General features: G+C 37.3%; 2 protein-coding genes and 1 pseudogene across 3 annotated transcripts; all 3 read right to left on the bottom strand.

The window, feature by feature from the left end:
- Positions 1 to 5,208: 5,208 nt before the first annotated feature.
- LOC140968738 (protein ESSENTIAL FOR POTEXVIRUS ACCUMULATION 1-like) lies at positions 5,209 to 14,588 on the bottom strand (annotated as a pseudogene).
- Positions 14,589 to 15,303: 715 nt separating this feature from the next.
- On the bottom strand, positions 15,304 to 17,573 carry LOC140968660 (outer envelope pore protein 24B, chloroplastic-like). The gene is made up of 3 exons (XM_073429685.1): positions 17,278 to 17,573; positions 16,795 to 17,154; positions 15,304 to 15,611 (listed from the first exon to the last, which is right to left on the bottom strand). Exons 1-3 carry the CDS (start codon positions 17,476 to 17,478, stop codon positions 15,531 to 15,533), a joined length of 642 nt encoding a protein of 213 aa, XP_073285786.1. The 5' UTR covers positions 17,479 to 17,573; the 3' UTR covers positions 15,304 to 15,530.
- A 779-nt stretch (positions 17,574 to 18,352) lies between these two features.
- On the bottom strand, positions 18,353 to 23,711 carry LOC140968797 (N-alpha-acetyltransferase MAK3-like). Of its 2 annotated transcripts, XM_073429907.1 has the most exons (7): positions 23,578 to 23,711; positions 23,248 to 23,349; positions 21,011 to 21,059; positions 19,575 to 19,768; positions 19,342 to 19,462; positions 18,885 to 18,940; positions 18,353 to 18,783 (listed from the first exon to the last, which is right to left on the bottom strand). In XM_073429907.1, exons 3-7 carry the CDS (start codon positions 21,027 to 21,029, stop codon positions 18,538 to 18,540), a joined length of 636 nt encoding a protein of 211 aa, XP_073286008.1. In that variant the 5' UTR covers positions 21,030 to 21,059; positions 23,248 to 23,349; positions 23,578 to 23,711; the 3' UTR covers positions 18,353 to 18,537. The 2 variants fall into 2 exon arrangements, with proteins under 2 accessions (XP_073286008.1, XP_073286007.1); XM_073429906.1 differs by lacking the exons at positions 23,248 to 23,349; positions 23,578 to 23,711 and having other exon boundaries at positions 21,011 to 23,202.
- Between the last annotated feature and the right edge of the window lie 2,705 nt (positions 23,712 to 26,416).

Raw genomic sequence — 26,416 nt, forward strand, 5'->3', positions numbered from 1 at the left:
TTCGGTACGGTAACAGTTTGTAATTTGAAAATTTCGGTATATACCGGAATACCGAAAAAATATACAAAAATTTTAAAATATATAATATTTTAAAACAATAAATTTATCAAAAAAATTAAAATATAAGGTTTTTTCCGGTATAAAACGATATATACCGATAACGTACTGAAATTTCGGTATACCGTACAATTTCGGTATAATCGATATGCTAGTTATAGGGTTTTTTTTAAAAATAATTTAATTTTAAAAAAAATTTTCAAAAATAATGTAAAAAAAAAAACATTTCCAAAACTACTGCAATCCGCGCTTCATAAGCGCGGACGCTGGTCCACATAAGCGACGGAATATTGTAGCGACGGTTTATTAAACATGTCGCTACATTTAGCGACGGTTTATTAAACACGTCGCTAGATTTAGCGACAGTTTTAAACCGTCGCTTTATTGGAATCAGCGACGGTTAATAAGCCGTCGCAAAAACCGTCGCTAAATGCCAAAATACCTACCTTCTCACACGCCACGCATAATTGTATCAACAGCGTGCACATGTACGTCGCGGATAATCTTAAACTTTCAACGGCTTGCAACTTTGCATCGTGCAATATACGCTGCGGAAAAAGAATTTGCGCGCTGCGAAAAGCCATTTTTGTTGTAGTGAAGATAGAGAAAAAAAACAGACAATAAGCTCATCAAAAAATAAGTTTTTTCAGGAACCTCTACTATTCAACCTAGTTTTTTCATTGATTCAGGGGTGGTTAACTTTGGTTTGTTTGGTCAGCAGGATTTTAAGACTCCGTCTTGGTCGAACATACACAGTTTTACAAATTTGCTTAATGTTGGTCCGCAGCATCTTGTACATGACATTCGACCACAGAATGATGTTTAGGAAAATGAACAACATTCAATTGAGATATCCAAGTCTTGATGAATTTCTTGTTTATTTTTTTCTCTGTCTTCACTACAATAAAAATGGCTTTTCGTAGCGCATATTGCACGCTGCAAAATTGCAAGCCGTTGAAAGTTCAATATTATCCGCGGCGTACACCCTGTTGATACAAGTATGTGAAGGGTGATATTTCCAAACCGTCGCTAAGTAGCGACGGGTTTTATATATATTCCGTAGCTAAAATATTCCGTCACTTACGTGAACTATCGTCCGTGCTTACGAAGCGCGGACGCTGCTCCACGTGAGCAGCATCGCGCTCCGTAAGCGCGGATTGCAGTAGTTTTGGAAATGTTTTTTTTTTTTACATTATCTTTGAAAAAAAATTTTAAAATTAAATTATTTTTTAAAAAAACCCCTAGTTATATGTAAAACGATATCGGTATGAATTTTCTTATACCGTAATTTTCAGTACGGTATACGATATTAGATTTTCGGTACGGTTATACCACCCCCACCCATTGCCCCATACACGAGTAAAAAGATTTTCAAAATAACAAACCTTGATAATTACTCTATTTTTTTTCAAAAAAAAATATTTATTTATATATTTTTCATCCACAAGTCCTAACTATCAAATTTCAAACTTTATTGATTATTAATATTTTGCACTAATTCACAAATCTCTAATTTTTTAGAATTCGTGTCGACTGAATATAATTTCTTTTTCAACTTAATTAATTACCACATTTTTCACAAAAAGGGATTTTTTTTTCCGACCCAATTTTTTGAGAATTTTGTAATCTCTTTTAAAAAATTTCAAGAGTTTCGTATCGTATTAATTGTGTAATTTAATAACTAATCATTTGATTTTTTTAAAGAGTTTTGTATGAAATAATATGAAAAGTCTTCCTTCACAAGAATGCTCGGAAGAGAGGGAGACTGCCTTCATGGGCCTACATTGGTATGGGCCTGTTGCAGTAAAATATATTTTGTAAGGCGACGCTGCAAGAAAATTCAATCACATTCTGATTGAAGCTGATAAATTCAAAAATTTATGCTGATAAATCCAAACTGAAGCAAAAATCTGAAGATTATGCTGTAAATTGTCGACCATCACAATTGCAAGATGAACAGTATTAACGGCCATAATTAAAGTAATAAAAAAGTATTTTTTAATCCATAAAATCGGTTGTCCAGATTGAAACCGCCTAGCATAAGAAGAGAGTGAGTAATATCACATTGCGAAGTTCTAGGTGTTGGGGATAGTGCCCTTAAAGCATTGCAATTAGATTATATTTTTATTATTAATAAAAACGACATTTACTGTTGAACATATTTGCATGAAATATTATTGTCATGAATATCATAGTAAAATCCCTAGTTTATTGGATGTAACCATGATTTTAGTATATATATAAAAGTTATATATACACGAGGATTAAAAATATGGATAATAAACTTAAATTAAGTCCGTGATGAAATTAATTAAAGTATAGGATCTTTAATTAAAACATCACAAATGCGGCCCATGAACATTATGAATATGACTGTCTTATCCGGAACGTCGATGTGGAGACATCTATATGGGGGCATTTATATATAATGAGATTATGTAGGACTAGGACCGATTTAATTAGATATTTCATAATAAATTCCGTTGTTAATATGAAATTCTATTTAAATCATAAGATGATCATATATGGACAAATCTTAATCCTGATATGATTATAAACTCATGTTCATTTCAATATGATTCTTAATTTGCTTGTTTAAAATTTACAATTATGCATTTTTCATTACTTGCATTTTAGATTTATATTTGAAATAAATGGCTGAGAATATGAATTCACAGACATAGAGTCCATTCCTTCTTGCGAGAAGTAGAAAGACGATTCCCTCATTTGTTAATTCTGGAACTGAGTGTTGGACCCAAATAATTTATAATTAAGTTATAAATTAAACCACTCACTAGTGAATTAATGGTAAATGAGTATAAGAAGTAATTGAATAGGTAAACGAAAAAATCATAGCTTCAATTACGAATAATCTATGGAGGATTAATCCATATGTAATGATTATATCAATGTACTGCTCAGTTTGGTAGAGTAAGATATTTCATAATGAAGAAGAGTTCAATTCCATATTTTTAGTGGAGTAATTATGGAAATAAATTAGATAAATTATTTAAAGAGTTTAATTATTTATTTAATTTATTGAAGCTTCTAATTATGAGTCCATGGTCCCCGGTATGCCTTTCAAATTAATGACGGATTAAAAATACAATTTAGAAATCATGTGTGGATATGGAAAAATGTTTCCATAACTCCAAGAGTTTGGAGATAAATATAATTGATTGTGAGATATTAATTATATTAAATTATAATTATGAGATAATTCTATATTTGGATTATTATGGTAATATCCAAAAGTTGATTATAATATCTTTAATTTATTGTGAATAAATTATAGATATTGTTTAATATATAAAAATAAGTTAGAATAATATTCTAATTTATTTTGATAAGATCCTAGAAATCCTATAACTTTTAAAATGAATTTTAAAGACTTAAATTTATAAAATCAAATCAAGTGGGATTTTTGGCCTTATCTTAGATTTGATAAGATATGGCCGATGGTTTTGGAATCTCAATTAGATTGGGATTTTGCCTCTTGAGTTGAATATTATAAATAGGATCCTAGTTAGTCTTTTCGAGAGACAAGAAAAATATACAACTCATTCTCTACTTGTTCATGAGTTGAAAATAGAGTAGAGAATAAAATAAAAGTTTGATTTTTAGCTTTTGTGTTTTTGAGTGCACACACACTACTGTCGATAGGAAGGATAGTACTGGAAGGCTGTGGTAAAGGAAAAATTACAAGAGTTTTGTTTTATAGTAAATTATTATTATTTAAATTCATAGTTAATTTATTTTCATATGTTCGATTATAATTTACGAAATTATGTAATCGCTTTCGATTCGTCTCGATTTGAACGAAAATAATTTTTTTAGCCGGAATTGTTCCGAAGGCTATATAATTTCCAACACTAGGTAGACTCAGCAAAAAGCTTGAGTGTTTTTCGTTCTTCCGCCAAGTTGACAGACGCTGAAATCTGCAAGAGTTTGAGGGAATTTAAAAGAAAGCTCTTCTCTTGACAGTACTCAAGAGAAATCGATTATGCATAACCAAGGTAACGCTGGATTGTTCTCGTGTAGTGGAGCAGTTAATTTTTTGGGCTTGAGCTATGCTATTGACCTTATAGTTTAACCATATTCATGTTACTTTGCTTTTACTTCAATCATTATAACAAGAAAGAAAACTTCGACTTTAAGACTCTTCTCATCACATTTGAAAAATATCTAAATTATTGTTCTCGCTTGCATATTTTTTCTAATGATCCTACAAGATTGAACTATGTAGATGATATTGGTCAAATGCATATGTTTTGTACAATCCTAGGATAATTACCTCACGGAGTGTCGTTTCTGTGATATTTATTATTATATATAAGGGTTTGGACACAAGATCCACAGCCAACTTACGACACGAACTCAGACATCCTCAAAGCATAGAGCACACCAAACACGGAGATCGTCCATCACACAATATGGGGATACTTTAGTCAAAGAACTGGTCTGTTGATCCAATTCGAGGATACAAAGTTGATAAGAATGAAAGCTACCAAAGGAGATGACAGTGTGTTCTACGAAACAAGCATGGAATCGTCGCTGCAAGATTACAGATATGTTGAAGGAATCAACATCGCACATAGTGGGAAGACTGCTGCAACGTTGTACAGATATGGGAAAACATTGAATAGAAGATGGAAATTGGAGGAGACTTGGAAGTTTGAAGAGGTTGATTTTAACATTTGTGGGTTGTCTCTGGGTTATTTCTTGCCGCTAGCTGATGTCAAGAAAGAACATGAAAACGATGAGAATGGAATGGTACATTTGAGAATTTATATCGATTTTTAACTTATTTTTGTCCAAGAACAAAAGCTTAGGTGATTTTTCTTTGTTAATATATGCTTGTTTGATTTGTGTAATCTTGCATTTCATTTTATTCTCTGACCGACCCCGCATGATATTACTTTTCCGTCAGGTATGTTAGCTGCATTTCTTTTACGGTTACCTGAAATTTATATCATAAGAATTAGATGTATTTCTTCTTTTTTTTAACTAATATAACTTTGTTAATAAAGCCTTAATAAAAAAAATAACTATAAGTTTCGTAACGATAAGAGGTTTTGGCAAACGAGCCTATATATTTTAGAACCGAAACAATATCATCCCTACATATATTTTGGACTGGAGGCAGTATCGTGTAGGAAATTAGCTCAATTAAGATAACAAGAAACAAAGAAAGGAGGAAACTACAATTACTGTTACTACAATCAGTATGAACTCTAGAGTTCAGAATACCTTGACAAAATTGCTTTCAGCGGACTATATTAACTGCTGCATTGCCTCTATAAATGAGAACTAAAAAGTAAAAAACAAACAAAAAAATTTACAGTCGGCCAGCAGACAAATGTATTTACGATTCCTAGTTGCAATTTAATCTTCAATTGTCTGAATTTCTCCCATCATAATTCGGTTACTGACCACATTGAATCCCAAGACCGAGGGACTTACTTTCTTCCCTTTCTTTCCCTTCTTTTTTCCACCTTTTGCCTCCCCATCCGTAGCTGCCACGGCACTCGGGACTGGGTTGCCAAACCCATCAGAAGTCATCTCTCCCACCCCCGAGGCAGTGGTTTTTTTATCATTCCCATTTTTGGAAGCAATTTCAAAAACATCAGCAGGCAAAAAATCTTTGTAATTAAGAAACTTGTCGATAAATTCACGATCAGGATCGTACGAGCCAAGGTTCTCAGTCAAAAGCAATTCCGCCTCCTCTCTTGACTGCTTTAGGCAAAATTCCAAGAAACTCGTATCTACAAAGAGAATAGTACATTAATCAGTATATACAACTAAGTATTTCACTAATTTTTTAGGTATTTGAGATTACAACTCGAGCTCAAGTAAAATCCAAAACGCCAGCTTCTATGAAATACAAGTTGTAGACCCTATACGGATGCACAGTTCAGGGACCAAGAGTAGGAGGAAGTGTAACAGAGGTAAGAGGATCAAATAGTAATTCTACAAGAAATTTTAAAAAATCGGCGGTCAACAGTACCTTTAGATCCAATAAGCCGGATGCACTCATTCTCGCACCATTCTTTAAAGCCCGTAGCCTCTGCAATAGTAGGAAAAAGGGTTGATAAACATCCCCATTTTTTCCAAAGAAATGCCAAAGAAAAAATACCGCCTAAAGTTTCTACCTGAATGCTTGGTTGACACACCCTTCTTCCCTTTCTGGGACGGCTGAGCAGAGGAAGCCGATGCACAATGAGAATACTCTGCAGTCCTGGGCCCAATAGATTTCTGCCGGTTCAGTGACCCCCCAATAGCTCCTTTCACAGGGGTGCTGCTTTTGCTACCCAAACTACCTTGGGTTCTAAGTTGAGGAAAACCTGACCTGTGATGCATGTGGTAGAGTCACCTTTTCAGCCAACAGATTTCATTCTTCAAGATGACACAAATATGATAAGCCATATAATTACCTCAAACCCAAGCCTTTCGAATCAGATTTTTACCAAGAATGCATGAAAAGAATTACCACGTAGATGTAATTAGCTAGCAAACACTGCTAGGTATGGTCTCCAAACAATTTCCGAGTTCGAAATACTTGAAAGACAAAACACCACTAGGGAAAATTATTGGCCATTCGTTTTACAAATACTGACAGCAACCCCATCTCACAAGCTCACGTTCATAAGAGGTAGTTGGTTTAAATTGGTGACTTCCAGTATCAATCCCACCTTTCAATATTAATATCCACCCATGTATGGTCTCCCTTGTATGTCGATTAATGTGTTTGTGTCACTAACCATGGCCTAACTCCCATTAAATATCTTTACATATGCAGTGGAACTCGCACTGCTTTTTGCAAACAATTATTGGAAAAGAAAGCATCATGCTCACTTTCACATGAAAAAACATCATGATACATGGCATGGTAAAATAAGCAAAAAGTCAACACTCCGAATCTAACTTCCAAATTATGAAATTACCAGACAATTATGTGCAAAATAGACAAATTTTATAAAATAGATTGGCAAACAAATAATAAATAGACTGACAAGTTGTGGGAATATTCGACAATTATGTGTATAATACCAATGGCTACTGACATGTAAACACAATAAATAAATCAACAAACTCCATGAAAAACACGATACTACATGGTCAAAGCAAGCATCAACATTACATGTAAGATACAGAAGACAAATAAAGAAAATAGAAAGACACGTACTGCTTTTCCTCAGTGGCTGGTCGCTCCAATGGACCCCAGAATAGATCTTCCTCAACTTTATGTTTTGAATGGGAAGAACCTTGCGGGTTGATTGGAATAGGGGTTGCAGCCTTTGCAGGAGATGATGAACATAATGACCAAGACGGACGACTCACAAGGGAAGGTTGATTTGTAGCAAGTTTCTGAGAAGGTACCTGAACCACATGCACTGAAGAAGACGCTTTCTTTTCCTGTTCCTTCAGTATGTCCCTCAATGATGCCGGCTTATCAGACTTCCCAGAGTCGGTGAACCAAGCAGGAACAGGGGAAGGACTAGTAGACTCCCCCTTCCAGACAACAAAATCTCCCAAGGAAGGACCAGAGGGAATATTAGAAAGCACTTCCTTCTCCTGCTGTATTTGGCGAACGTTTTTTCTTTTATCATTGGGACTTGATCTAACAGATACATCAACTGAAGCAGCAGAAGCAACCTTGGCTAAAGTGCCCTTGGTTTTAGCAGATTTCTTTCGACCCTTTTTAGTATCTTTAGCCTCAATAAAATCATCTATGGTTGAATCAGTTTGAGAACTCATTATGTCTCCAGGTGCAGTGTCGGAAAGCTTAATCTCTCTCTCAACTGACTTAACATCATCAGTTTCCCAGAATAGATCTTCTTCTTGGTTCTTTTTGCTCTTGGACACCAAAGTAGTATCTGATTTTACATTTAAATCAATTCTGGTAGCATCAAGCTGAGCTTTATGATCTGAATTCACAACTACCCCAGCCCAAAGAGTTTCAACACTTGTGGAGCTCAGAGGCGTCAAGATATCAGAGGCAACCATTTCTTCTCGCGCTCTGCTCTGCTCTTCCAGCTGTATTTCTAATAATGATTTTGGCTTAAAACCAGGAGCAGGTTTCCACACACGGCCAGATGGAACTTGTCTTTTGTCTGGTGAAGCATAAGCAAGTTGTTCGGTTTGAAACATTGTCTCACTGGTCACAATATGATTTCTAGTCTTCACGTCAGGAAAAGAATTTTGGTTGGGTGAGTAATCTACAGCCACGACACCATCACCAACGTCATCAGGTTTCTTCTTCTCCTTTTCGGAGATAGATTCTGCAAATGCGTCTCCATGGACAGAAAGTTTCTCCAATTTTTCGTTGCCAAAGTTCAACCCTTGAAATTCAGCTGACTTTGGCTGTTGTGCCTTAGAGACAACCCTAACCGAATCCCCAGCAACCTTTGCAGGCTTTTGCTTTTTTGATTTTTTATCCGACATTTTTTTTGATTCCCGTGTTTCAGGAATTTCGACTTCTCTGACCGTATTGGAATCGTCCTCCATACATTGATCCACATCTTCCGGTGCTTCCAATGCTCTTGTAGGAATTTCTTCCAACGCATCTAGATGTTCAGAAATCATCAGCTCCGTCTTCTGAACACCTCTCTGCAAGGGAACTGCTTCTTTTAAGTGTTCGCCGGGAAGAACACGTGAAGTAGCGTCCAAGGCTGCAACTCTAACAGATTCCTCTAAGTGTGATGCATGTCCCAAAGAATATCTGTTTTCTGTTTCTGACTTGGGTGTTGTATCCACATCAGCCGTAACAGTCAAAGAACTCTTCAGATTATTTTTAACTTCTTCCACAGGCAGAGAGGCATCCCAGTTGTTTCGCTTCACATTATTTCCAAAAATTTGATGAGGCAGATGTACAGAAGAAGATTCTGAACCAACATTTGAGCCAAGATCCTCAGAAATGCTGGAAGGTAAAATAGTGTTGGAAGCACTCTGATCTTGCAAATTTAGAGATTGCTGCAAACCCATCTCAGACAACTCGTGCAGTTGTTGAAACCTTGCGTGATCCATGCCCACATTTCCACCTGTGAAGCTGGCAGTTTGTAAATTTAACATTGTTGGGTCACCCAAATGTGACTGGGTCTGACGTTCAGACAGCACTTGTGAAAGCAAATGTTGCTGCTGAAGTATTAACTGCTCCTCCTCATGTTTCTGTTGATGCTTAAGTAACAACAATTTATCTAAAAATGACAGTTGCTGTTGTCCAACTGGGGCCTGAGACTGTAGCTGCAACAAGTACTGTTGTTGCAACAAACTCAGGAGTTGTGGATCTTGAGAGAGACCGGTAGCGAGTAGCTTTTCTCTTGTTAACAGGTTACTTTGATTATCCATAAGGGGAGCTAGCAGATTAGACAAAGAAGCATTCTGTGACTGTAGTCTCTGCTGTGCTATCCCAAATGCAGATTGTGGGGGGAAATTTGGGCCATGATGCACGCTCAAGCTATCTTGATGTGGGTCCAGACCCCCTTGAACATGAAAATTCGACCAGCCACTGATTCCATTGTTGCCGGTGGGAGCAGATCTGTCATGTGAGTTCTGAAAGGTCGACAGTAAATCTTTATTCTGCATGTGATGGGCTGCTCGAGCATTGTCTGCAATTGCAGATAAAAGCTTTGATTGTGCAAGTGAGGGGTCAATCACATCTGCTTTTGCAGCTATGGAAACTTCATCTCTCCCAGGCCAAAACGAATNCAGACAACTCGTGCAGTTGTTGAAACCTTGCGTGATCCATGCCCACATTTCCACCTGTGAAGCTGGCAGTTTGTAAATTTAACATTGTTGGGTCACCCAAATGTGACTGGGTCTGACGTTCAGACAGCACTTGTGAAAGCAAATGTTGCTGCTGAAGTATTAACTGTTCCTCCTCATGTTTCTGTTGATGCTTAAGTAACAACAATTTATCTAAAAATGACAGTTGCTGTTGTCCAACTGGGGCCTGAGACTGTAGCTGCAACAAGTACTGTTGTTGCAACAAACTCAGGAGTTGTGGATCTTGAGAGAGACCGGTAGCGAGTAGCTTTTCTCTTGTTAACAGGTTACTTTGATTATCCATAAGGGGAGCTAGCAGATTAGACAAAGAAGCATTCTGTGACTGTAGTCTCTGCTGTGCTATCCCAAATGCAGATTGTGGGGGGAAATTCGGGCCATGATGCACGCTCAAGCTATCTTGATGTGGGTCCAGACCCCCTTGAACATGAAAATTCGACCAGCCACTGATTCCATTGTTGCCGGTGGGAGCAGATCTGTCATGTGAGTTCTGAAAGGTCGACAGTAAATCTTTATTCTGCATGTGATGGGCTGCTCGAGCATTGTCTGCAATTGCAGATAAAAGCTTTGATTGTGCAAGTGAGGGGTCAATCACATCTGCTTTTGCAGCTATGGAAACTTCATCTCTCCCAGGCCAAAACGAATAGGGATTTTGCAGAGATCTCTGGCTTTCCAAAGAAATTTTTTGGGCCAATAGATAAGGGTTGTCCCCACTATCAGACCCCAAAGGAGCACGTGCACCCTGCATACCTGTTGAACAACACCCATTCAGTTTGAGAAGATACATGCTATCATGGAAACCATAAGATTTCATAAAGGAGACATGAAAGTATCAAAAGATGCTGAAGATCAAGAAGTCAAAAGAAGGCTTTTCCTTTCTTGACAAGTTACACGAACCTTCACTGAGGGCAAACTTCTCAATGGGGGCACTATTCATTCCACCAGACATCAACGACTCTAGATACCTGTTTTCTGCATCTGTTCTTGAACCATGATTATAATTTGGAGCATTTTTCAAGAAATCAGCCTCACTGGAAACCACGTGAGGCATCCCAAAGCTACTGTAATTCAATCTACCAACTGGATCATGGATTTCTGTTGGCTTAGAGGTACTAAATCCAGGAGGTGGCCGAGCCTTGGCACGCAAGTGAGGCATCACATCACCGAGTAAAGAAAATGGGGCCTCGGCGGGTGCACTGGCCAAGCGAACTTGCAACTCTATGCCAAAATATCCGGACTCAAACCAAGTAATTATATCACTCCCAGAGAAAGGACCTTGAATTTCACCTTGGGGGTCTTTATAGCAAAGGACTAAGTCTTCAGGAGATGGCTGAGAAGCCTTGTGTTGTTCCATCTCCCGGTCAAATACAGCAGATGGTTGCCTTCTCATTGCAGTGTGACCATCACCCATCTGCCGGATGGGTCCTTTTGTGGAATTAGACGAATCCATCAAACTTTTTTCCCAGAGATTGTTAGAATCTTTCTGAACATCGCTAGATTTCTCTCTCCAATCGTGAGAAATTGAACGAGAGCGTTCTGCAAAAGATGAAGACCTCCATGGATCTGAGTGAAGAATTGAAGAATTCCCCGACATACTCGATTCTCTAGTTGCAGGAATATCATTAATTTTCTCATGGAGAGTGTCATCTTTTTTCATAGCTGAAAAAAAACAATAAGTCATTTCCAACATCAACACAACAAATCAGGGAATATTTTCCCAATCGAATCTAGCCCAAACGACTAACTCTAAGCACAGTACTGACAGTGAGTTAAGGTTCATTCACATGCAAATTATAGCCAAAAGAATTCGTCCAGGCTTTGTAATGATACTGGGTTAAGATCCTTCCTTTCTCAAAAAAGCAAACAGAACTAAGAACAACGGTCTCGTAGAAATGGAACCTAAAATGCAACATCTAAAAGTAACTCACAACAGCAGGGTGAAGAACCTATGACCATCAAGATCATTTCAAATTAATTTTTTTATTAATTAGTGAATCACAGTGTGGGATTAAGCAGCCAGTTGATCACGCTTCCTGTTGCACAGCACAATTTAGAACAATCAAAATGAACAATTTGAATTTACCTTCAACATTAAGTTTGTGATCAGGAAATGTTTGGTAATCCTTCATCTTCTCAGCCTCAGTATTAGGCCAAGAATATATGTGTTTTTCATGAGATAATCCTTCTGAATAATTTGAATAACCACCCCTGGCATTGTCCAAAGTTTCATGCTTAAAATCCTCATGAGTAACTAGCAAATCATCCCTACCCCCTGCTGAAGTAAATCATAACATCAGAATTCAATATTCAACTACATGAACAAGCCAAAGAAAATAAAAACACAAAAACAGAGTGCAAAATTGTAAATCAAAGTATGTAAATACCAAGCCTGTTTTGTTTTGACGGCATAAAATCAGATGTAGTTCGACCAGCTGATCCATCATTATTAATCTGTGGAGCACCACTACTCACAATCTCCCCTTGGTCAATGCCCTTCAGAATAAACTACACAAACACCCAAACAATTAACAATTATCTTTAAGCTAATATCCCATAACAGCAGAATATAAATTTACCAATTCATCAGGAGTTGGCACACAAAAAGCCAGAGGTTCCACAGGTTCTTCTTCTGTGAGTGAAGGCACTTTTACAGCCCCCTCAAATAAGTTAGAACAAGATCTCATATTTGATGTCCTGTATATATCAATCAATTTTGACCGGTCATATTTTAGAGGATGGGAATCTCCACGGCTACTCTCACTTTTTTCAGAGACAAATCCACGAGCTTGAAAGTCAGTATCCACATGCAAAAATGAGCTTCCCTCTGAACTAACACTTCCCCTGCCAAGAGAAAGGCTTGCTGGAGCAGGGTTTTCTCCACGACCACGGCCATGTGAAAATGCATGAATCGGCTTGTTTTGTGCCGAACTTTGGTGACTAAGATCTGCTTTACCTCGACTGTAAGAAGAGTTAGATCTCCAAGGCCGATGGTGTTCTGCACCCTTCTCATCCTTTCCATGGTAAGGAATGTAGGAGGAAACTTTATCAAGATTCATGTCCACTTCTTTGTTGGAGTCCCCCCTCTCACGCAAAGCCTGGGTCTCCTTATCACCCGGCCCCCAGCGAGAGTTCCATTTGTTATCCCTACGTTGGTCATGACTTTCTCTTTTTCCTGTATCAGTCCATCGGTCTCCTGGGCCTCGAAATGCTTCCCCATATTGTTTCCCAGATGAATCAGTCCAGTGATCCACCCTGCGGTTATCAGTATTCTCTCTTTCCCCCTCCTTCCATCGATCTTTGCGGATAGCAGAATTGGTCTCCCTTTCTTCATCACGCCAGCGATCGCGACGACCAGATTCCATATCCATAACTGATGGGCGGAAAACATCTTTTTTCTTATAGTTAACATCTAAATCATCTCCATTTCCAGGCAGTTTCACAACATCTGAATGACTGGAAAGACCCGGAACGGGGATGAAATGGTTTTCCTGTAAAAAAAAATATTAATATAACCGCAAATTGGGGAAAAAAAAAAGTAAGGCCTTTGAAAAACATCCTCAAATAAAAAAGACCCTTTCTTATTTCATTCCAACATCTCATGATTGCAATAAGCAAACTAAGTTAACAAGAGCACAAGTTAAAAGTGACAAACCCCAGTAACCAATCCAGTCTTATTATCCCCTGGTTTTGGAAGAAGCCACTGTGGTGAGAGCGGAATGAGATTGTCAGAACCTTGAACATCTACATTCATCAGAAAGAGATGACAAAAGTAAATAAAGGGCCAAAGGCATAACTGAAGATAATATTTTGCTGTCTCAGCTCTCAATAGTTGGGAAGATACTTCAATATTCATCAATTTGAGTTGAACCAAAACATACTATATTGACGTATCGCTTAAGAAAAAGATAATAAAATGGCATCCTTAAAACTTAAAACCTTATTATGGAATCCAAAAATGAACTACATTGCAGAAGTATTTGATCCGCATACAAACAAAATGCTGAACATTTTGAAATGTGTTTGCAACTATTAACTTTTACAAATTATGGTTAAACAGCTGAGCTAGCTTATATCAATGAGTTCATTCCACCACCAACCGATGAAAAGATCGGCCCTACCAGTAAAATGTATGGTAATTTCCTGCTTTCTTTGTAATGAAAAGTTGCAAACAAACAGCGATGTGGCACTCAAACTCCAGCTTAATAGCCGAAGAAGTAAACCAAAATTTAGCAGTAGGTTAACAGTGCAAGATCAACACCGTAATTAATAATTAATAAAACACTAAAAATAATAATAATAAAGTAAAAACATACAAAAACAAATATCACCCTTCTTTCGCATTTAAGAAACTAATCACAAAATAACAGAAATCATGTAAATTCATCAATCAAGAAAGAAAACCCTAAACCCACAGTACGCCACACAGGGAAGCATATCAGTAGCTTTAATGTAGGGTTTCATGTAAACGAACAAAAACAAACTCTAAAGAACGTAAATTTAAATACCAAAAAAAACAAAAAAAATTCCCAAAAAACTGATATATACAACATATCGGTATAAAAAAAAATCAGAAAATTAGACTAATAGGTTGAATGCGAGGGTGAAACGACCTTTGGGGTTCTGATTAGGGCGAGAATCGAACTCAGTCCTGTGAGCCATTGATGATGCGAGCGAGATTTTTAGAGAGAGAAAATTAACAGGAAGAACTCTTGTGATAGACTGCTGGAAAAAGGAACGAAATGGCGAGTCGGGGGGAAGTATAAGGTAAGGGCAAAGTCCAGATTAAATATAATATAATAAATTAAATTAAATTAAATTTAAATGTAGGGGTTTAGATTAAAGCCCATTGCCCCATGCACGCGTAAAAAGATTTTCAAATTAACAGATCTCTGATAATTACTCTATTTTGTTTCAAAAAAAAATGTTTATATATTTTTCATACCATAAGTCCTAATTATCAAATTTCAAACTTTATTGATTATTAATATTTTGCATTGATTCACAAATCTCTAATTTTGTAAAATTTGTGCCAACTGAATATAATTTTTTTTCCCAATAAACATGAGATAGACGTAAAAAATATAAAACAAATTGAATAACATTTATCACGAAGCTTGATTAATTACCGACATTTCACAAAAAAGGATAGATTTTTTTTGTTTTTCCCAACCAAATTCTTGACAATTTTGTAAGCTCTTTTAAAAAATTTCAATAGTTTCGTATTGTATTAATTGACGAAAGGTAGTTTAAACTAATCATTTGATTTTTCAAAATTTATACAAAAACTAATCCTTGAAGTTTTGTCTGAAATAATATGAAAGGTCTTCACAAGAATGCTTGGAAAAGAGGGACTCTGTCTTCATGGGCCTATATTAGTATAGGCCTGTATTGGTTTGGTACAATTGCAGTAAAATATTTGTATTCTGGCCACAATTTATGTTTTTAGTAACGCGATGCAGCAAGTAAAAATTCAATCAAATTCTGATTGAAGCTGATAAATTCTAAAATTTATGCTGATAAATCCAAACTGAAGCAAAGAGCTGAAGATTATGCTGTAAATTGTCGATCAGCACAATTGCAAGATGAACAGTATTAACAGACACGATGAAAGTGATAAAAAAGTATCCTTTAATCTATAACATCAGTTGTCCAGATTGAAACCGCGCAGCATATGAAGAGATTGAATAATATCACATTTCGAAGTCCCAGGTAGTCTCAGCACACAGCTTGGGTGTTTTTTGTTCCTCCGCTAAGTTGACAGATGCTGAAATCTGCAAGAGTGAGGGAATTTAAAAATTAAAAGAAAGTTCTTCTCTTGACAGTACTTAAGAGAAATCAATACATTTTATACATTGTAAAAGAATAATGTCGAAGCACACTAATGATTATTTCTCTCATTAAGCACATACTCCCCAATATCCGATTTAAACATACAAAGCATTTTAATTGTTAAACTTGACTGTATTTTCTCACACGAACTTAAATTTTTTAAGCATAACGATTGATTTTCACCTTCACTCGTAATACTCTTACTTCAGACAAGGCCGTCTTCCTCGTAGTACCTATTTCCTCCTCGTAGGGTTGGGGGGAGATCTTTGAAAGGTTTATAGGGTTGATCTTCCAAGACAACTTAGGTTAAGCAATTCATGGCATTCTCACCTCAATTTGTCATCTAAAAAAATATATTAAAAAAAAAACAAGAAAGCAAGCAAGAGCTTACATCTACAGTTCTACACTCTATGAAAAGGCACTTGTGACAAACGGTCACCTGTAATTCAGACGCACGAGCATCTCTATGGCAGTGATGGATATCAGTTTGAGTTTAACAATTTCAAATACAAATCAAATAATATTCAAACGACTCACTTACTTTGAACACTTGGTTACACCAAGACAAACTTGACTGCTAAGACATTAGTGATTCCCTGATGACAAAGCTATTACAAAGATCGCTAGGTGATAGATATGCATCATTCATATTGCATTCTATGAACATATAAGCAGGCTTCACGATTCATTATGCACAAACAAACTAAGCCAGAAAGAAAACTTTGTAGAACCAATGATGTCTTTGTTCAAAGTCTTAAAATATGTAACCATGTTATGCATAGGTTTTCAATAAGAAATAACATATGTGCTACAAGTACTATCCAGTATCACCTACATATATCCATTGAAACGCATCCGATCAATCAATAATCTCTTTTCATCTAGATTCACACATTACATATTTACTATTCGTGAGCTCAGAAAACATGTTAATCTTAACTTCAGTAAGCACCAAGGATTATTATTGCCGATACAAAATCCATTACCATCAAGCTTAACTACAGTAAGCACCAAGGATTCTTGCAGCAAGTCCTAAGACACAATTTAGTCGAGCATAAAGCTTTCTCGAGCTTGCATTCCAACACAACCAACTGATAAATATGAATTGAAACAATAAATTTATACCTTAAACGAACCGTGCAGCTTAGAGCTGCGCGACCACTCAAGCCCCAAGTTCTTGCTAGAGGTCTGATATGTAGCCCGAAACACGTCATCACCAAAAACCCTGCGTGAAACAGCAAAATCCCAAGCATTCTTCCCCAGATCGTAGGTGGGCTCAAAAGTCGTCAACCCTCCGTGCAAATAAGTATACTTCAACTTAGAATTACCAGTACCAAGCACATGATTAGCTGAAACTTTATTGGCCGAATCAATCACCAAACATCCATCCACTATAGTCCGTTCATCACCTTTGCTGTGAATGTAAGTTAAGTTCAACGGTTTCTCAGCTACTCTAACCGTATTCATAAACTGAAACCTAAAATCCTGCGATAATCGAGATCCCATTCCATCAATTTAACATTCCAAACATGCGAGTTACATTCTTACACGGCAAATGCAGCCCAGACATAAAGATGTTTAAAGGAGCAGTTATTTATCCGCTCTTACGTTTTTGGGGACGTTGTAGTCGACGATGAAGAAGCCAGGTTTCTCGAGGGCTAAGGCTAAGCCGTTCAAGCATGGGCCGTTGACCACGGTGGCATCAGTCATGCACGCACGAAGCTTGAAATCGCCGGCGTTAAAGGCGACAGTGGCGGCGGCGGAGGCCTTATCGGGCTCATATCTTGCTTTGAACGAAGCTTTCATCATTTTTTGGGATTGCTAAGAAAATCTGGGCTAATTTTGATGGTGGAACGGCGAGAGAGCCTACAGTAGTACAGCACAAACAAAATGAGAATTTGGCTTGGTCTCGTCGGGCGGCTGACTGGCAATAGCAGCCCACCTAATTCACATTTTTCTTCTTTTTTTATTTTTAACTCAAGATTAAGTTCTTTGATTTTAAAAAATTTATGCGTATTAATAGTTAAATTTATATACAATAAATTATTTTACTTCAAAAATACAAAAGTTTTCCCATTTATCATAATAACGCGATACTTATAAATTAATCGATATATATATACATATATTAATCATCCGATACGTTCATGGTTCGGATGATTAATATATTTAGTGATTAGTAAATAAATGATAAAAAAAATTTGATTAACATGAAAATGTAACGTATCATAATAAAATAATATTATGTTTATCTGTTTGATATAATAAAAAATATTTACCTTATTATCACATAACCTTCGAACCTTTTACAATTACAACCCAACGTCACTGTTTCGGCCGAGAGAATGTTGGGCTTTTTGTTGCTACTACAAAGGACAATTTTGGATAGAATGGAAATAGTTTTTTAAAAAAAATTGTTAGTACTACGGTTGCCCGGGAGGACGACAGAATGTTTTCCCATCCTTAATTCCATCAATTCACAAAAATAAGGATTGTTTTAAGATTACTAAAAAATGTATCAAACAAATGATAAACCCAAAAAGTAACTCACAATCTCGCATTATCATGCGCACCAAACACAGCGCAAATATTACCTACATTGATTTTCTTTGAAGTCGAGTTCTTCTGCAAAACTACACTGCTAGCTTATTCAGAAGAATTCTTCATAAAAGTAGGGGCAGAAGTCAAAGGAATGTGATAAATATGTGATACAATAGATATAAAAGAAAAAAAAGTAACAACTTTTCACAAAAAATGTTATTTTAAAAAAAAGAAGAAATTATCTACCATTTTTTCTCATGAACACGAAGACACAAATATGAAGTGTGTAATCTTCAGTTCCCAGATGAGCATAAGACTGAAGCTGCGTTAGTGCCCTGAATCTGCTTCAGGAGTCGTTCCATGATCAGTCAAGGCGTTCACGTTTGTGGACTCATGGTAGTTTGGTGTGGACTCATGGCAGTTTGATGGGTCCATACGAGGAAACATTAGCTTGAGCCTGAAAGCATCAACCCCATTCAGGTAATATCGGAAAAGCCTCTTCGCTCGAATAAACCCAAGACGACCATATAGCGCTAGTGCTCCTTTATTTGTGACTTCTGCTTCTAATGTCACCTGTAGAAACACACATAAATAATGAATTGTGTCATTTCATCAACAGATGTTATTACAATCAATTAACAAGCCGTGTTCGTAAAATCTACTTATATGCATACCTCTTCACAACATGATTCCATCATCACTTTAATTGATCTAGTAACAAGTTCAGTAGCTGCCAAAAGCAGAGTTATTCGATAATACATATCTATTAATTAGTGTATCTTGCCATTAAAAAAAACACTAGTAGGAATTGATCAAACCTTTTCGATGGTGTATAGCATAGGATCAAGCGCGCCCACAGGATTCTTTAATAGCAAGAAATAAAAAAGGGTAATAGTCCCAACCAAACGAAGCACCAGACATGGTATGCTATAAATTAACAATCAAGTTTGATTTAAAATTGTTTTCAAGAAAATATAAAATAGTATTCCATATGTTAGTAGTTGTCTGTCTTCACCTAGACATCTTGACTCCGTTTAGAAGACATATTTAAAATGATAATAAAAAGTATATAGAAAAAAACATAATAAAAAAGGTTGTAATGTACACGAATGATACAGAAATAATACACACCAATTCCTTTGCCTCGGTAAGGTTTGATAACAACAAGCATGGCTATATACCCTCTGAAGGTATGGCGATGATCTCCCATCTTGCACACCACTGTCCCCACACATTTGCCTTTGTGGCATGCCTATAGATGAATGTAATCCAAGTGAATCCCAATTCATTTAAGTCAAATAAAAATATCTCCTGAAATTGATACAATGAACGCAAGAGGGATATAAATTAATATCAAGACTTACTAGGAATGATAGTTGTGGCCAGAGATAGACAAAGTATCTGTAAGTGAAGATGGAATAGGGTTCACTCAGCTCCTGATCAACCAAGTCCATTATGAGGGGCAGATGATGCTCTCCACTGTAACTGACGTACTCTATCTCCGACACATCAAATTCTGCTTTTGTCTGCTCCATCTCCCACAGCAGAGCCACCGTCGCTGCAAGAAAAGAGCAACTGACACCAATGCCTTAAAGATTTTTTCGTTTCTGATTTTCATGGGGTTGGATGATTAAGGATTCATTGAAATGAATGCCTTTCTACTTTCCCAAAATAAGTTCTACGGTGAATTCCTAAGCCTTAGGATAAAGATGTTAAAAGTGCCAGGGTAGAGGTCCTCCTATCGTCTCTCAAGTCAGATGCCCAACCATGCTATTGCGGCCTTGCCCAATTATGCATATCCCCACCCTTGGGTCTCTTCTTTCCTTTGTACACAGGCACAGATAGCCAATATCATTTTATTGGGCCCAATATTTTAGAAAATGTTACTTGGAGAAGGGGAAAGGCAGAAGCGAGAAATCAGAAATATATAAGATTATTGTTAGTTCGAAGAGGGGGTATTCTAGCAGATTGTTTGTATGACTAGCCTTGTGCTAGGGTAGGAGAGAGGATTGCCTTTCTTCTTGTAAAAGATTTAATCCTTGGCTGGGTGTTGCTTCTTGTAAAGGATATATCAGTTTATGTTCTCTCTATTTTGTTATGTGGTCACATCATACTGCTCCCTACTTCTCAAGTTTCATGTTCCTATGAAGAATGACTCAATTTTTTAAAGTATCTTTCTGGTTTTGAGTATTCTTCAATCTCAAGTTGTACAAACAAAAAATCATGTCGCTCATTGCCCATTAAACATACGTAACACTTAATTTAAGTTCCACATATTGTATTCCTTTAAAGCTAGTTTAGTTTTCCATGTTTTGCTATGGATATGAAATTCTTGGGAAAGCGTCCAACTCTCTTCCCCTTCACTCCTCTTCTAATCATTTGAACTTTTTTTTAGTTTTAATTATTGACAGGATAAGATGCAATCTTTCTGCCTTTCCCACCAAATGTTAAGATTCTAGTGTTCCAACAGAATACCCCAGCTCATGCAATTCTTTCCCGAGAGTACCAGAACAGTGCTAAGTTCTCAGCTGGAAGCTCATTAGTAATAAAAAGTAGCCAATATCATGATGAATTGCTATGATTATTCATTATATGCAGGTTAACCAAAGGCTATTCCTTATTCTGCCTGTATGAAGCTTACCTAATTTCTTCTATTTATTCCAGTTAGCTGCTAAATTCATACGCCCTTGCAATCCTATGCCAACATGCAAAGAAACAAATAAGAAAATTGGATATATAACCTGTGCTTTTTTTCAGGCAGGGATGGATTCAATAATTTAAGTTTAAATAGAAATTGCACCTGAAGCCCTTTTCTCCATCCTTGCAATAAGCAGGGCGGCAGGGATAACCTAAAGAAAGGGATCTGTAGTAAAACACTTACCTTTCTTCATTATCATTATTAGGTAGATCAATAACAATTCTTATTGGACCTTCGAGAATCATTATTGAGGTGCTTGGAATTGAATTAACAAAATCACCTAGATCAGTTATCAATAATGCAATCAGAGATTCATATTTGCTGATGTCTATCGTTTTTATGTACTTTATCTAATCATTGTGACTCTCGTTCGTGGATGTTTCATTTATGTTGAGTCCGTTTTTTGTCCTTTTTATTCATATTTTGCATATTAGTTTTCCTTTATTTGTTTTGGGTTGATTTGATCATTGAAGGTGATTTGATCAAGAAAATAAGGAAATATGAGCTAATATGCTAGCATGACGCGCTAGGGCGGATGAAATTGCCCGCCACAGCGCGTACGAGTGGAAAATGAATGCTGGACGCCGAGCATGGCGCCCTAAGGCGGGTGAAATTGTCTGTCCCAGCGCGCCTGAGTACAATAAATACTGCAAATTTGTGAGCAGCTCGGGCTGGGGCATGTTATTTTGACCGCCCTAGCGAAAGAATTCATTTTTGAAGAGTCGTCGGAGGCAACAGAAAAGACGAGAGTCAAGGGAGCAAGAAGAACTTCAGGATCACGCAGTGTTTCTTCTGTTCTTCACTTATCTCAGTATTTTAGTTCAAAAACTTTGTTTTGATAAATTTATTATGACGTTTAGTAGCTAACTTTTCATACTTGTTCGCATTTAAGGGAATCCTACCTTGAAACGTTATTTTGATTAATTTGATTATCGACTTTTGTTTTATGCTTGATTATATTACTGTTTTTCGTATAACATTTAAGTGTAGCTAACTTTCATGATATTTTGATATTGCAAGTAAGTTCGAGAAAATAGTTTGCAATAAGAACGAGTAATATAGTATATGAATTTAAAATTTGCATGGATATATGAAATTGAATACACGATGATAGTCATAGTCCAATAGGTCGAAAGCTATAGGATTCCACTAATCGTTCATGCAATCACCTTCATTGTGTTGAATTAGTTTAGAATAGATTGAGAGTGTTTGTTAATAAATTAGGGGATCTTGTTAAAAACATGAGTAACAGTCGATATTATTTGTTTGAACTAAACAAGGGGTAGGTGAAATTCCCAACAAATTCATTCTCATTTGATTTTAAGATTTTCACTGACTTGATATTATTGTCGCATTGCATAATTTTTATCTTTGAAATTTTAATAGATAAATTCACATCAAATCGTCGTTTACATTCAGCTAAAGTTTAATTTCTGAAAATAATAATTGTGAAATACAGTCACGGTGGGACGATTTTCGTACTGTGCACTATTCTATAACTTGACTCGGGGACTTGCGAAGTTAAGTTTATTTTAGGGATTTTTCAGTCCAAGAAAAACTCGATCATTTGCACTTTTCAACACATTTTTTTTAGTATAACTTTTCGACACATGTTATAATGCTTTACAGAGGTACTCTATCGCAGTTCCAAATGATTGCATTCATTTACACTCATAGTTTTAAGAAATTAGCACTGCAGCAGTTGAAGGTCGTGGTAATGTGGTACAAGATGCTGCAAGGTGAAGAAAATATGTAAAGCCACATGTAAGTTCAAGTTAGCATGATGGATGACGGCTCTCGAGATCTCAGATACCACAATATAGCTACTATGGTTAACAATGTAACTTATCAGGTCCAACAATCGTAAAATGATGTCTCATTTAAATTTTCCCATCTTCTTTCAATAAAAATTGTTTGAGTCAAAAGTGCATTAACAAGAGTTAAAGTTCTTCATCAGTGACAAGATAAACTGTTTGCACCCAGCACATTAAAAATCTTAACCTTTTGAGAATAAATAAAAAAATTTTAAAAAAATCATCACAGTACCCTTTCAAGATAAACTTAATAAACCCATCGCAAAAAATTAAACAAGAAACACTTACATTGTTAGCAAATTATGGTTAAATCTCTTAACACATTACAACTAGAAATCAATCTAATAACGTAAAATGAGTAAGAAACTTTTACAAAAGTTAATATGCAAGCGGTATATATTATACACAATACTTCAACTTTCGAGAATAACAAAATGAAGAAAATTCAGTGCCAGCAAAAACCAATTTAAACTAACAGACAACAAATCATAAATAATACAGTTCACAATCACAAAAGGGGAGTACCTATGCCAAAAAAATGTTGATTTGTAAATGGCTTGTGAACTCTTTCAAAGTGAACAATATTTGATTCACGACCACTAAGGCAGCAAAAGATTTGCTTTTAACCTGCATCCGAAGCCAGATTTGGGATATCAAATATTTATCTCATCGTTCACAATTTTCACAAATATAGAAAAAATTAGAGAGTTGATAACGACTCATAAAATACTTTCTAACCCAGCATACAAGTCCCGAGTATACGCACTGAGACATGGAATCCCTTTGCCGGTAGATTTTTCTATAAAGAACATTCAACAAACAGAAGAAAGGCAATAAGACATAAATATTATGTACTTCGATAGCTAGCCTCCGAGCCAAGTCCTTGTTCCATTCAATAAATGATCCACGTCAAGCTTCTTGATGACAAAAACTACACATAAACATGTACGATCAAGAAAGTAACAATGTGCTCTCTACGAATAGCAAACAAATAATCCAGGCTTCTATTAAAATTGTTCTCAAAGACCAAATCAGCGCAAAATTGTTTACAATTCGGCACAATTTGACCAAAGAATAAGTTTTTCAATTGAATAAAAAAATCGAGATGTGAGAAGGGGGGGAAGAAGCGAAGATCGATGCACACGAAGAAGATGATAAATCGATGGAATGGCGGAAGCGATCGAAGGAGAAGAAATAAAACATGGGATCGCGAGGAGGGTAGAAAACTGCAGCAGTGGAATGGGGGAAGAAAGTTGTAAATGAGGTTATCAAATTTACGCTGTTCTCCCTTGTTTCCTTTTTTCCCCAACGACTCATATTTCCTTGTTTTATTTATAATTGATTATTTCCTTTTTAAATCACCGTAGGAAAAAATCAATACATGGGTTTTGTTATGTGGCAAAAACTTGTATGAGACGGTCTTACGGGTCGTATTTGTGAGACGGATCTCTTATTTGGGTCATCCATGAAAAAGTATTACTTTTTATGCTAAGAGTATTACTTTTTATTGTGAATATGGGTAGGGTTGACCCGTCTCACGGATTAAGATCCGTGAGACGGTCTCACATGAGACCTACTCTTGTTATGTTATACATATGCTCATGATTTATAAACTCAGATACATATATGACATGTTGAGTGGATGAAAATATTATCAATGTAGTTAGTATCCGGGTAGCATCTATCAAGCCGAAGTCAAGTTATTTCGTTGTTTTGTTAAGTAATTTTTTTTTAATCTTCATACGAGAGAATCGATACATGGAACTAGTATATAGAAAAACACACCAAGAGACTAAAAAATATTTTTTTTTATTTTATTAAAAATTATGGCCGATAGAAACAGCTTTGTACGTTTGGTGTGACCGTATAACCGTGAGGAAATACTTTGATCTTCAGTGATCATGGGTGAGATGGAGGAAGAAAACCATAACCACTTATTTGTTTATACCCGATGTATGGATAAGTGATCATGATTCATCACTCGACACAAATATCATTTGCTGAGTGGATGAGGACATCATCGATGTGGATAGCATCTACCAAGTCGAAGTCAAGTTATTTCCTTGTTTTTGTTAATTAATGATTAATTATTTTTTTAAAATCGTCGTAATAGAGAATCAATACATACGATGATTTAAAAAAGAAGAAAACCATAACAATCTATTTGCTTATATCTTATGTATGAATGAGTAACAATGATTCATTACTCGACACACGTGTCATGTGTTGAGTGGACAAGACACCATCGATATAAATAGCATCTACCTAGTCGAATTCAAGTTATTTCCTCGTTATTGTTGATTAATGATTAATATTTTTTTAAATTATCGTACGAGAAAATCAATACATGGAACTAATACATAGAAAAATGCACCAAGAAACTTAAAAACGTACGTTTTTTTTTATAAAGAATTAGGACAGATAGAAACGACTTTGAGCTTTTGATGTGACCCGTATAATTGGAAGAAAATTGATACTCACGGGAAATTTCGTGTCCGATCCCAACGAGCGTCACTAGTTCAGACGTGGGCTTTAAGATCACCCTGAGCCTGAAATCAAGAATAAGACCGTTAGAAGGGGGCCAGGAGGGTGTCCTGGCGTAGCCCCTCCGACGCTCAAGTCAGAGACTGAGGATATATGGGGGGAGCAGCTAAGGGCGCTGCTGAAAACAATATAGTGAATAATTCAACTGAACGCTCAAACCTGGTATTTATAGGGGGATGCCTGGGCTCGTCATGGGCCCTTCACCTGTGGGCCCTAGATATGGGCCGGGAGTTTGGGCCGGATCTCGATGGGCTCATCCATGGGGTATCACCAGTCTCCCCCTCCCGAGTCGAACTGAATCGTAGGTTCAAAGTTCGATTAACTGTGTTGTCCTCGGTTTATCGGCGATGAGGACGTACCATGCCAGAAAAATTAATTTCGTTTGTCGTTAACGAACGATGTTACCACTGCGAAAATTACGGGGATCGACCTGCCCGGTCAGGTCGCGGGGATCGACCTGCCCGGTCAGGTCGTGGGGGTTTGGGGGCAACGCCCCCAAAAGCTCTTCAGAAGATTTGGAGACAAATCAAATCGTGATCTTGTACTGAAAAGAAAGATATCAAACCGCAATCCTGTTCTGAAAGGAAAGATTTGGTTCGTGTTTCCCCTATAAATACTGGTCACCCCCTTATTTCATTCTCACTTCTCCCCTACTCAATTTCCTCGCAATTCATTCATTAGCTCTCCCCAGCCTGCGCAAGCCACCACACCACACCATCAAGCACGCCGCGTCCGAGCTGCTCTCGCTGCGCCCGAGCCCACGCTCGCCCTCGCGCACCACAGCTCGCCTAGCCGCAGCGCGCCCCTGTGCACACGCTCGCCTTCGCGCGCCCAGGCTTGCCCCACCGCAGCGCGCCCCTGTGCACCCAATCGCCTTCGCGCGCCCAGGCTCGCCCCGCCGCAGCGCGCCCCTGCGCCCAAGCTCGCCCCGCCGCAGCGCCCGCGCTCGCCCCAGCCGCGCGCACGCTCGCCGCTCCGTAGTGCGCCCCAGCGTTCACACCCGCGCGCACGCTCGCCCTTGCCGCAGCGCGCACACGCTCTCCTCGCCGCAGCGCCCGTGCTCGCCCCTGCCGTGGGCACGCTCGCCCTCGCCGCAGCGTGCACACGCTCGCCTCGCCCCTGCCGCGCCTGCGCTCGCCCCTGCCGCGCC

The sequence above is a fragment of the Primulina huaijiensis genome, unplaced genomic scaffold (assembly GCF_012295235.1).
Source record: "Primulina huaijiensis isolate GDHJ02 unplaced genomic scaffold, ASM1229523v2 scaffold37775, whole genome shotgun sequence".
Classification (NCBI taxonomy): Eukaryota; Viridiplantae; Streptophyta; class Magnoliopsida; order Lamiales; family Gesneriaceae; genus Primulina; species Primulina huaijiensis.

Bases quoted from the DNA above. Each gene is read 5' to 3' on its own strand.
- LOC140968660 (XM_073429685.1), bottom strand. From the start codon at position 17,478: ATGATGAAAGCTTCGTTCAAAGCAAGATATGAGCCCGATAAGGCCTCC. The intron at 17,155-17,277 runs GTAAGAGCGGAT...CGATTATCGCAG, and splicing joins ACTACAACGTCCCCAAAAAC to GATTTTAGGTTTCAGTTTAT. The intron at 15,612-16,794 runs GTATAAATTTAT...TCACTCTTGCAG, and splicing joins AGCTGCACGGTTCGTTTAAG to ATTTCAGCATCTGTCAACTT.
- LOC140968797 (XM_073429907.1), bottom strand. The intron at 18,941-19,341 runs GTGTGTATTATT...TGCTTTTGGCAG, and splicing joins TTACCGAGGCAAAGGAATTG to CTACTGAACTTGTTACTAGA. The intron at 18,784-18,884 runs GTATGCATATAA...GTGTTTCTACAG, and splicing joins TGGAATCATGTTGTGAAGAG to GTGACATTAGAAGCAGAAGT.